This window comes from Magnolia sinica, chromosome 3 (assembly GCF_029962835.1).
Source record: "Magnolia sinica isolate HGM2019 chromosome 3, MsV1, whole genome shotgun sequence".
Taxonomy (NCBI): domain Eukaryota; kingdom Viridiplantae; phylum Streptophyta; class Magnoliopsida; order Magnoliales; family Magnoliaceae; genus Magnolia; species Magnolia sinica.
In genome coordinates, this window is record NC_080575.1 from 104,711,218 (window position 1) to 104,724,250 (window position 13,033).

The 13,033-nt window shown below is 44.7% G+C and overlaps 1 protein-coding gene across 1 annotated transcript; it reads left to right on the plus strand.

Moving 5' to 3' along the window:
- Nucleotides 1-6,375: 6,375 nt before the first annotated feature.
- Nucleotides 6,376-12,686, plus strand: LOC131240527 (MDIS1-interacting receptor like kinase 2-like). The gene is made up of 2 exons (XM_058238805.1): nucleotides 6,376-9,790; nucleotides 12,031-12,686. The coding sequence occupies exons 1-2, from the start codon at nucleotides 6,490-6,492 to the stop codon at nucleotides 12,399-12,401; spliced, it is 3,672 nt and encodes a 1,223-aa protein (XP_058094788.1). The 5' UTR covers nucleotides 6,376-6,489; the 3' UTR covers nucleotides 12,402-12,686.
- The last annotated feature ends 347 nt before the right edge of the window (nucleotides 12,687-13,033 follow it).

A 13,033-nucleotide genomic window follows, 5' to 3' on the forward strand; every position in this document is an offset into this window, starting at 1 on the left:
TCGCGCGTGGCGGACGTGCTAGCGGCGGCACCTCTCGGCCTCCGTGCACGGGTTGGGCGGCTCGGCCCGGCTTCATCCACGGGCGCTCTCTTCTTCCCCATCAAGGAAAGAAGGGAAGAAATGGAAAAGATGGCCGTCACAATCTCAAAGAGGGCCATGAGAAATGAGAGAAAGAGAGAAATAGGAAGATGGTGAAGCTTCCACACCACTATGAGCCAAAAAGGGAATGAAAGGGCTCAAATGAGAGGGAAAGATGGAGAAATCAGCAATGGGATGGAAGATTTGAGAATGGGGTGATGGGTTTGCACGAAAATGGAAGGAAGATGAAGATTTGGGAGAGATTTGAGAGAGTTTGGAGAGGTTGTTGAAGAAAAGGAGAGCTTGGAAGAGGGTTTTGTGAAGGAAATAGATGAAAGGAAGGGTTTTAAAATGAAAACCGTGGAGGGGTGGGCCACACAAGCCTCATGGACGGTCGGCCCGGCCCGCCTGGCCCGCCGACCGCCGGCGATGGCATCGCCGGTCTCTGGACATATCGGCGATGCCTCGCCGATTTGGCGAGGTCCTCCTGGTCCTCCTTGGTCCAAATGATGTGGTTCCCCACTGGGTCCCACGAGAAAATGCCCCGATTGGCCCCTTGTGTAATTTGAAGCTTATCGGGTCATTCTGACATCTGATACAAACGGCGATTTCTGGAAGGTTTAAAATGAATAATGGGAAGGTAGACCATCTACACTCATTAATAGAGGGTCTAGAAAGGGTTTCGGGTCGCTGTGTGTGATCGGGTAAGAACAGACTCGATCTCGGTAAAGGTTTTCAGAAACTTTCGCCGATAGAAACTACGAGCACAAACACAAAGCGATGATAGACCGCACCCAATTACACTATAGTGGTGACAACGTGCGGTGTGTGACCATAACCCAGGTCCGGTTTAATCCAGATCATGCTCTGATACCAACTTGTAACGCCCTGAAATTCGGGGGTCGAGCATAACTCGGCTCCCGAGTTCCAAAACATCACTTATGCAACATAATTAATGAGAGATGTATGTTGACTGTATTAGTGCATAAACATGGGATAGATTAAGCCAAAACGCAGATATGATTCAGGGATATGTGAATAAAGCAAGCGGAAGACTTATAGTAAAATATGTGTACAAGTGTAAGTCCCTGAATTACATATACAACCGAGATCGTGTAAAAGTGTTATTTATCAAAATTTATAAGTACAAGTTACATCATTTCGATTCCCAAAATAGTAATCCCATAGATCCCGCGCATGGCCGAGGCTCGCTAGAACCCGTCTCAAAACCTGCATATAGGAGAAGGCGGCCTCGTCGTCATCCGGCTCCGCTCTGCCTCGGGCGTCGCATCCACATCTGCAACATCGGGGCCTAAGACAGTCTGGTGGGTGTGAAACACCGCCCATAAACGTGGGAGTGAGTGATCAACTCGGTGGAACAATAAGGCACTGGTTAACATGCTTTCAGTTCAATCAAACACAGTAATGATAAAGCAAGACAATTAAATAAATCCTAAGTACTCTTGTTAATGCGGTATGAATGCAATATGATGCGTGCCCTCACGCGTACACCCTCAGCGTCTTCATCTTACGTTACGCATGACATCGCCTCAAAGTGCGCCACATCTACAAAGCACATGCAAATGCGGTGCATGGATATGATTACCAAGTTGTTATTAGTCCAATTCATACATCAGGATTGGGAAGCTAAGATACCTTCCTCATATCATCATCCAAACAGTGATCCATACTAGGGTCGTCAATCCTAGACATCTCATACGATCATATAGTTGAGGTCGTAGCAAAGGGCTCGTCACCAATCAATGCACGCCTGTCCTGCCTTTACTCCCTCCGATCGGCTCGTCACCTCCTTGCGGTATCCAGGTATGCTCGAGGTCACTACAAAGGGCTCGTCACCAATCAATGTAGGCCGACAGCACGAATATAGTGTCCCATACCACCATAATCGGCTCACGAGTTTAGTTGCTCACTGGTCACTACGGGGAGGCTCGTCACCCCAGCGTAGGCCGACAGCTCGACCACGGTGTCCCATACCACCATGTCCGGCTCATGAGTCTTAGCGGATCAGGTACCATGGTTATTAGGATTTCACTGGTAAGTTCGGTACCCTAGATTCAAGCAGTAGCGTCCATACATGGTTAACATACATCGGACAATCGGGTTACTTGACGAACTCGACTAGCACGAGCGCACGTTGAATTGAGCGACATAGAGTGCGCAAACACTCCGCGTGGCCAAACCACTGCCGCCAACTCTAATACGGCTCGGGTTCGTCTAATACGTCCTACGTGGCGAAAGCAATCTCAACCACGAATATAGGGTCAATTACCGATTTCCTGGACTAAGGCATAGTCCCAAACATCTTACACTACTACAAATACTCATATGGATTGTAAAATAGTAATGGAACAATAACTCCAAATCATGTTACATACACATCGAATAATATCAACTTAACATAAATGTAAGCATAGGAGATGCTTGAATTTAAATAACTTGGAATGTAAATGCATAAGGAAATCATGCGCATCCATAGACGTATTGAGAATCACTTCTCAACGCCTGCATTTAGTGTAATCAGTTACACTTAGGTCATTCATGCATTTCTACAAACACTTAGCAAACATGGAACAACATACATGACGCATGTTGAAATACATGCACTTAGACAATTCCTTTTATCAAGGAGTTGTCATACATGCATCTAGCATACATACATGACCAATAATCATGGCAAACATAAGTGCGTATTTTATACGTATACGGTACTTTATAAATACACTTAGAATACACAAATCTCAATATAGCACATGCATATCGAAAGCAATGTAAACATAACATTTGACATGTGAAATCTCATCCATAACAAGAATAAATCACTAATCTGGGATTGAAAGCCTTGAAAACCATAACCTATACACTTAAAGTCCGCACCTTAAGCGAGGAAAGAATAGCCGACCGATTTAGACGAGTTGTCTTCGTCAACGGCGCAAGAATACCCTAAAATAAGGATAGAAATGAGATACAACAACACCAAGTCTAATCTAAGCTCTAACACAGGTTAGGGTTAGGTTAACTTACCCCAAAAGAACTCAGAATCGTCAGAGGAACGATTCAAAGCAAAGGTTCAAAGGTGAAGAAGAACAAGGAAGAATCAAGATGATTCACCAACCAATCTCTCTCACTAACTCTCTCTTTTCCACTCTCTCTCCAAGCTAGGGTTAGAGAAAATTCGTATGGAAATGAGAGCTAGGGTTTAAGGACTATATATAGGCCTTAAAATGATGGAAATAACCCGGGTCAAGGTATACTTAGGTAATAACCAAAGTACGCCTTTCTCGATCCAACGAAGCACTTGGTGGGCCTATAACCACGAAAGGTCGGACTTAAGCTCACCGACCATGGATCTAGGTCAGGTGAGTTTTCATACCGATCTTATCGATCAGCCGTGGCGGACCACACTCAATTCACGGTCACGGAAACTCGATCAGTCCACAAGCACTAGGATATGCATGGGCCACCATCCTGATCGGAGGGTGAAATTGGGTCAGAGAATCCAACGGTGAGATAGCTTAAAATCGTCGCCAAACACGACTCAATTTCATAAAAAGCTTATTAAATTCCAACCGTTCTCACACTCTTCACTCGAACTCAATCAAATCGACCGAACATCGGATCGACTTGATTTTGAGGTGAAGATCAAGCCCAACTCAGTGACCGCAACAGCCTAAGATCATCGCCATCGGACTTTCGATGCGCGGTCTAGGTCCGATCCAGATCTTCTAAAAATTCCCCAGAACAACTGGATTTAGCGATGGATCCCAGATTTCAGAGTAACGTAGCGCTCACTAATCTGCACGTTTAGAGCCATGCAGATACAATTTAAAGTGATTGATGCGAATTTCACAAGCAATCAAGTAAAGCGCTAATTACCCCAAAAACAACTACTTAAGGAAAGATTAGCACAAAAATTTCCAAGGTCGTTACAGGCTCGGTGCGAGGGCGTGGGCATGTGAGACAGTGTAGTTGTAGAGGCGCTAGTGGCGTACTTTATACTTCGCATGTCCACATCGTATCGCAGAGGGTCACTCCTTCGCGACCTTGAGCGAACCGGAGCGAGACGTGTGCGAGTCGCTGTGCGACTAAGTGGTTATGGCAGGTGACTTATTAGCAGAGAGACTAAAAGATTGGGAGATAAATCTCTCAGTATAAATAGAGAGACTGAAAAGAGCTGTTGTAGCAGAAACTGTAACAGCTGAGCCATTAGTGCAAAGACCAGCTGTAACTGCTGCATAGCTAGCCCAACAGCTAGAAAACGGCTAGCTGTTGTCTCACAACAGTTAGCATGCAGTAGATTCATGGCCTCTGCATAACAGTCAGAAAACGATCATAAAACGACTAGTTTTCCAACAGCCAGAAATGGTTTAATGAAATTTTAAGTCTCTGGACCATAACCCCCTAACCACCATAGCCTATAAAAGGAGGGCCTGAATGGGTTTCTAAACCATCTCAACTCACTCTAGCAAACCCATACGAACTGAGACAGTCAGCCCCTCTCCACTCATATATTCTAGTGTTTCCAGCAAGATAGCAAGGCTTAAACCTTAGCTTGAAGAACAGACCAGCGGTGTGGTCTAGGACGGTTCAACTGAACCAATGACTAAAGATTTGAACTGACCTGTGCAGAAGTCGAAACTACTTTTCTTTTCTTTTCTTCTTCTTTTTGGATTTTTCTTTTATACTATAATACTGCCAGAAAGTGTGTAATTGAGTTCCATTTGGTGGGTCTTCGTGTTTGCTGAATGCAGACCTACACCAGGCTCGTCGTATCCTAGAAGCTGTTTGCCTGTAACCTATCAGCATACTCAATTCACTTGAGTAGGGGCAAATAACGCTTTAAGGACAGCGTTTCAAACGTGCTTCAGCCTGTCTTGATTTCAGATCATTTTGCAATTCTCAGTTTTCACATTATACAGAAATACATTAATCTATATAATTTCCAACAGGAGGAAGAAATGTTCCAAAAATCAAGGTATGAGATGGAATTGAAGTGGAATGGACTAAATTGAAAATTACCGGAAGAAAAGGTAAAATATCATGTTTTTTGTTTTCTTCTTAATATCACGTAAAACCTTGCTTGAAAAGAATTCCTGGTTGCATTGAATATAGTAAGACACATGTTGCATTAGAAGAGTGAATTGTGATAGCATTACTCTTGAAGTGGGGCAAAAATTGGGTGGTAACCTGATGGACGATGCGGATCTCATGCACACAAAGTCATCTTGCACGCCAGGCATGCCAGTTCTATCTAGCCAAGGTCAAGCAAGAATTTTCATCCTTGAAAGTAACTAGCCATTGTCTCCACCCAAGCTTATCTAGTGGGAATGGAGACTGACCTGCATCAAACCTGTTGATGCGGAGATCTTGCTCACCCTCACTGAGCTTCAAGCACTCGCACTAAGCCTTGTAAGCTTGCACAGGAGGAAAACAAAAGAGACCCTGGCTAAAGCAGGGGACCCTCCGATGCCAAAGTCAGGTTAGGAATATGAGTCTATGTAGTGTGAATGGGGTTTTAGGTGAGAGATTTTGCATACCTGTTCTTGTAGGTGAGTCTCTTATTTATACTAGTTGGTTGGAGTGAACGTGTCTGTCAATCTCGGCACGATCTTTGCCATTAGGTGAGAATTGCAAGTGCGCTGATATCGTCAGTTACTCTATAAACATGGTGCAACGGTTAATGCCATCATGCGTTACTGGATTAAGCCTGACTCAACCGCAGTATCTCGACTGATCGTCTGGATTCAGACAATGCAGACGAGCCAAGCACAATTATTTCTGATTGGGCTTGAATCACGTCAGATTAATTGTGCAGACGAGCCAAGCACAATTATTTCTGATTGGGCTTGAATCACGTCAGATTAATTGTAGACAGATATGCCCCGATCACTTGCAATCGGTTTGGTCTAAATCTTCCGAGCACATATCTCGCCACGGGTCATACCTACCTAATTTTCTGATCCCACCCGTTGAAGTATCTGATGCCAATGCGCGTCTGGTTGAAGAACTAAGCTCAGTTGAACCATCCTAGGATGTGGTCGAGCCGAGCTGGCTTACACTGAGGTCGGCTCAGAATCTCCCATAACACAACCCATTTACTAAGCTGGCTGAAATATTGACTAAATTATCGAACCTATCAGGTCTAGAACTCGAGCCATTTGCATTCCAGCAACACCAGTTTTAAAACAAAGCTGAGCTATCAGTGTAATAAATGCTGAAAATGCAGACCAGTCAAAACACATCTAGATTGTTGAAACCGGCTCGGAAGGAAACTTCCTCCTCTCTCGGCCTCTTCCCACTGGTTGTTGACTCTTGTGCCTCACTTTCCCAATCTCTTTTATATCCAACCACGAACAGAATTGCAAGGAATCCAAGTCCAAACAAGCAGCTGCCATGAAACCACTTCAAAATCCACTTCTTCTCATTTTTCTCTACCTTTTCTCTCTTTCCTTGCACACATCAACAACATCATCAGCATCAGCTGCAACAGAAGCAGAAGCTCTCATCAAATGGAAAACCAGCCTAACCTTCCATTCTCTCAATTCATGGTCCATTGCCAACACCACCAATCTCTGCCGTTGGATCGGCATCCGCTGCGACAACAAATCTTCCACCGTCATCGAAATAAACCTCCCCAAATCCAGTCTCACTGGCATGCTCGATGAATTCGACTTCGCTTCCCTACCCAACCTCACCCGCCTCAACCTTAATTTCAACAACCTCCATGGTGGGATCCCGGCCAACATCTCTGCTCTCTCGAAACTCACCTACTTGGACCTCAGCAGCAACAACTTCACTGGACAAGTCCCGCCGGGTATAGGAAGCCTCTCGGAGCTCATCGAACTCCGTCTCTTCAACAACAGCCTCACAAGCCCGATCCCACACCAGCTTCTCAGCCTCCAAAAGGTACGGCATTTCGACCTCGGATCAAACTTCTTAGAGTCCCCGGATGCTTCGAAGGTCCCGAACATGCCTTCTCTGATGCACCTCTCGCTCTACCTCAATGAGATGGCGTCGGAATTCCCACCGTTCATTCTCAGTTGCAGGAATCTGACATACCTTGATCTTTCACAAAATAAGCTAACTGGTCACATACCAGCATCGCTGGTCACCAACCTAAGCAAGATCGAATACCTCAATCTTACAGACAACTCGTTTAGTGGACCGATTCCCACCGATCTTTCTAAACTTCCTGGGCTCAAAGACCTCCGACTGGGGAAGAATGGATTCACCGGAACAATCCCACCACAGCTGGGATTGATCTCGAATCTCCGTATCCTAGAACTTTATGAAAACCCATTAGGTGGGCAAATTCCATCTTCTCTAGGTCAGCTACGATCACTTGAACGGCTTAGTCTCCACACTGATGGCTTGAATTCCACCATCCCCTCCGAGCTTGGCTTGTGTACTAACCTTGTCTTCTTAGATCTCTCTATAAACAGCCTCACAGGCATCTTGCCTCTTTCTCTATCCAATCTAACCAAGATATCTGAGCTCGGGATCTCAATCAATATGCTCTCAGGTGAGATCTCACCGTACCTAATCATCAATTGGACAGAGCTGATCTCATTGCAGTTACAGACCAATGATCTCACAGGAAGGATCCCAGCTGAGATTGGCGGATTGAAGAATCTCAGCTACCTTTACCTCTATGGGAATCGGCTTTCAGGTCCGATCCCACCTGAGGTGGGGAATTTAGAAAACATGTTAGAATTAGACCTTTCCAATAACACGATTACCGGTCAGATCCCACCAAGTTTAGGAAACCTAAAACAGCTCCAGGTCTTGAATCTCTTCTCCAACAATCTCACAGGAAACCTCCCTCCCGAGATAGGAAACATGACTTCCCTACAACTCCTTGATCTTAACGACAATCGGTTGCACGGCCAGCTGCCAAAAACCATCTCTAAGCTCGAAAACCTTCTTCTCTTCTACGTCTACACCAACAACTTCTCCGGCAGCATTCCGGAAGATTTTGGGCAGAACAGTGTCCTGGTCAATGTCAGCTTCTCCAACAACAGCTTCTCCGGCAAACTGCCACCATCGATCTGCAGGGGACTCTCCCTCGTGTATTTCACGGTGAATGGAAATAATTTGTCAGGCCCATTGCCAGATTGCTTACGAAATTGTTCGGATTTAGTCAGAGTGCGGTTGGAAAGGAACCGTTTTACAGGGGACATCTCAAAGGCATTTGGAGTCCATCAGAAACTAGTGTACATCGATCTCACCGGGAATCAGTTAACAGGCGAGCTTTCACCCGAGTGGGGAGAATGTAGCGCACTCACTTACTTGCATATAGCAGAAAACAGAATTTCAGGCAGAATTCCAAGAGAGCTTGGGAACCTTACTCAACTGCAAGATCTGAGCCTTTCCTCAAATCGTTTTACAGGAGCGATCCCTCCTGAACTGGGTAACTTGAGTATGCTATTCAATCTTAATTTGAGCAACAACCAGATATTAGGCAATATCCCTTCCAAGATTGCCGACTTATCTGAGCTGCAAGATCTCGATTTGTCAGCAAACATGATTAACGGCAGTATTCCTGAAGACCTTGGAGATTTCATTCGCTTAATTAATCTGAATTTAAGCCATAACCGATTATCAGGAGAGATACCATTTCAGCTCGGCAATTTGGTTTCTTTGCAGTTACTTCTAGACCTCAGCAGCAATTCACTCTCTGGGGCGATCCCTCAGAACTTGGGGAAGCTAGCGTCGCTTGAAAATCTGAATCTCTCTCATAACAATCTCTCGGGCAGAATTCCATCGGCGTTGTCTGGGATGATTAGTCTACAATCTGTCGACTTGTCATATAACAAGTTAGCGGGTCCCATCCCAGCCACACAAGCATTCCAAAATGCTTCATCAGACGCATTCATCGGGAACTCGGGCTTATGCGGTAATGATGCCAAAGGAGTGCCCCCTTGTTCTACTACTTCCACCGGCAGTCGGAAACAGAAGAATCAGAAGAAGATCATCATACTCGTCGCTGTCCCAGTTGCCGCCATTACATTACTAGCTACTGCCATCTTAGTACTCCTACTTCTAAGGAGGAAACCAGTGGAATCAATGGTCCAGATTGAAAGTCCCGAGGAAGAGACAACCCAAGTCTTGATATGGGAAAGGGAAGGCCGATTCACTTTCAATGACATCGTAAAATCAACTGAGCAGTTCAACGAGCGGTACTGCATTGGGAGAGGTGGGTTCGGGAGCGTCTACAAAGCAGAGCTACCAAGGGGCCAGATCGTCGCGGTGAAGCGCCTCCACATGTCGGACTCCGGCGATGTACCGGCCCATAACCTCAGGAGCTTCGAGAATGAGATCCGAACGTTGACGGAGATCAGGCACCGTAACATAGTCAAATTGTACGGCTTCTGTTCGAGCAACGGGTGCATGTACTTGGTGTACGAGTATGTGGAGAAGGGTAGTTTGGGAAAAGTGCTATATGGAGAGGAAGGGAGTGGGAGGTTGGATTGGGTTACGAGGGTGAAGGTCATCCAAGGGCTGGCGCACGCTCTCTCCTATCTGCACCATGACTGCTCGCCTGCTATTGTGCACCGGGACATATCGATAAATAACGTGCTGTTGGAGGCGGGATTTGAACCTCGTGTATCCGATTTCGGAACTGCGAGGCTGCTGAGCGCTGATTCCTCAAACTGGACTGCGGCTGCCGGGTCTTATGGCTACATGGCTCCAGGTGTGTTTCGTCTGCACTTTCCTGTCATGGCCTTTTCATCATACACCTGATGTGCTAATTCCACGCGTAGCCCAGCTTCCACACGTGACGCCACGTGTGAAAGATCGGATCTGTCCATCTGGTGAATCTCACTCCATTTGTTGCGTAGATCAACAATCTGATCCGTCCATTTATCAGGTGGACCACAACGTGCAAATGGAATGTATGGTTGAAGAAACCTCACCAAGTTTCGTATACTTTGGCCCTCCTGATGAGTGGATACTCTGGTTGTGGGGCCAGAATATCTACACAGTGAGCCCATCTGATGAAGAGTTCACGTTACGCGGGAGACGCACTGCACGCACCCTTTCCGGTTTTCGAAGTCGAAAAGCGGGTGCAGTTACCTGTTTCCTACTCATGAAAAGAAACTTTGATGCTCTGGAAATGGGTGATAGATGATACGCAAGCACTTATAAACTATTTAAAAGTTCCATACTTGTTATGGATAAATCAAATTAAACTGTCCAAATTATGTCCTCAATTTAGATGAAAAAAAAAAAAAAAAAAGGAAGGAAAGAAAGCAAGAAAGGAGTTAGTTTGATTTTCTGATTAGCTAATTGGTTAATATTCATTGGACGATTAAAAGTGAAACATATCCAGCCGTCCTATTTAAGTAGGTAATTATGATGTGTGAATTTCTTCCTAAAGCCTTTGGTAGGAAGTTTCTACGTTCATTTTGCAAGCTTATTTTAAGACACGAGTCTAAAAATAAGCCGAATCCAATACTCAAATATCCAAGTAGGCCGAAAACGTGAGAATTAAACACAGTCGAAATATTCATTAGAGTACAAAAGTTTTGATTCAGGATATTATCTTATCAGTATTCTCAATTAGTCTCAGTCGGTTATGAAAGATGTTAGGTAGATATCACTATCGACTCTATGGAGGTGTCAAAGGTAGGAATTTTCTCACCCAGAAGCGGCCCACTTGAGTCTCGGATCCTTTTCAATTTTAATACGAAGTCTTAAAATGAGCCCACACAAAATGGATGAATGGTGGTGAATTTCTCACAAACATTACCACGAGCCCAGGGGCTTTCTCATGAAATCCACGTCCTATGGAACCTACCACTTGTTTTCTTTTAGTGCTTAAACTCCTGGGATAGTTAACCACCATTTTGAAATCACGGAGATGGACCCTACATACCTCCTATGTAGCATCCATCTACGGCCATCCATACCATCCAAATAATAGCCTACGTAGTGGATGGAGCAAAGCTCTAGAATGCCCTAATTGATCAATCCCAGCAATCCAATTGATGGTTAAAAGTGAAATACTAAGTGGTATTCCAAAAGGCAAAATTAGATGATTTTCTCAGCATTAGTTTTGGTGGTGTGCTCCATCAGGAAATTGTTCTGCGGTTGGTGTCTTTGGTTTGTGCCATCACTATGGCGTGCGTACGGCCAAATAGTCACCACCATTTAAAAAATGATGGTGACTATCACAGGAGTCCTCGTCCAAAAAGTATAGAAAAGTATTATTTTTTTAAGTGAGCCGTCGGTATTGTACAGCTCAAGTTAAAGTCAAAATATGTGGCCCACACGTTTTGAATAAAAATGATTTTGATGAGTCAGATAATAAAGCGTGGGTGCACTTATCTGTACGAAGATACAGCTGATCGTATGGCCCTACTTGGATGCCCTCAAAAGACGTACCTCTCAAATTAGTGGTCCGTAATCCTTCCATCAATGCCTCACAAATAGATGGCTAAAAAGAAAAGAAAAGAAAAAACTACAGAATGAGTCAACCACACGGACAAATAATTAATGGCTAGGATCTTTACAGTTGAAAGGATACGTGGCATGCAAATAAGTCAAATTCAACTCTCTGCAGTAATACCTTAGTTCACTGTATCATCAAACCAAATATCACACTTATTCAATTCTCTAGCTATTAGATTGGTGGATATTTACTGGGCGGGTATAAATGAAAAGTATCATAAAACCCTCGCATATCAGCAAAGCTATATAGGTTAGCTTTTAACGGCTAACCTGCAACGCAATTTGCGTTGTCTGCAGTCCACTGTGATGGGAGCATGGAAACCAACTCATCCGTCAGGTGTGCACCGTGTTGTGGGCCACACATTGATTAGAATTTTCTAAAATAGGAACCAATACAGCCCAAAAGACATTAGCCTTCTTTTATGTTTTTTAAAAATCTTCAACTAGCAATTCTATTGATATTAGTGTGGTACTGTGCAGAGCTTGCTTACATGATGAAGGTTACAGAGAAATGCGATGTATATAGTTTTGGTGTGGTAGCACTGGAGGTTTTGATGGGTAAACACCCAGGGGAGCTCATCACCTCACTATCATCATCATCAACATCATCCGATGGCCAAGATGTGTTGTTGAAAGATGTACTGGATCAACGTCTCCCACCCCCGACTGGCCAGCTGGCAGAGGAGGTGGTCTTCACGGTTAAGATTGCCCTTGCATGTATACAGGCCGGGCCTGAGTTGCGGCCCACCATGCGTTTCGTGGCGCAAGAGATGTCGGCTCACACCCAGGCGTATCTATCTGAGCCCTTCCGTGCCATTACCATGAGCAAGCTGACCAGCTTCCAGAAGTAAGCCTGCAAACTCTCTTGGGTGCAACGATCGAAAATCTGTAAGGTCGCACCGTATCGGTCCCGTATACCCGTGTGGCCCATATCACAGCCCGTTTAGGGCCCGTAGAACTGATACAGAAGCTGGTGATGTGCATTGTTAGTGAAATCCTTATTACATAGTTCTATATTTTATTTTCATGATTTAATGTAATATAATTTTCTATTAGAAGGAAGTGTTTGGATAAACAAACAATTCAAATTGAGAATATTTAGTTTGATCAATATGAAAGGACAATTAATGATGGCCCATCGATTCATGGCTCTGACTTTTGAAGGGCAGTTAATGGCGGCTTATCCGATGCATGGGTCAAATGTGTGGAAGGAGAGGTTGGTTCACACGTCGGTTTCCGAGACCGACTAATGGGAGGCTCATATCTGATATTTGATTGACTTCGCTGTCATATTATGGTAGTTTCACTTTCATAATCCACGCGGCAAGTTAATGGTGGATCACGACCGTACAAGTGGTAGAGTTTACCATCGGTGGCCCATGGTTAAAATATTATCCGTGGGGTTCCTTACTCTTGCTCGGGTGGTAGACTCTCGGGAGTTTCAACACCCGGTCAAGGGTTCGAGTATCCATAGGCAGTGAAA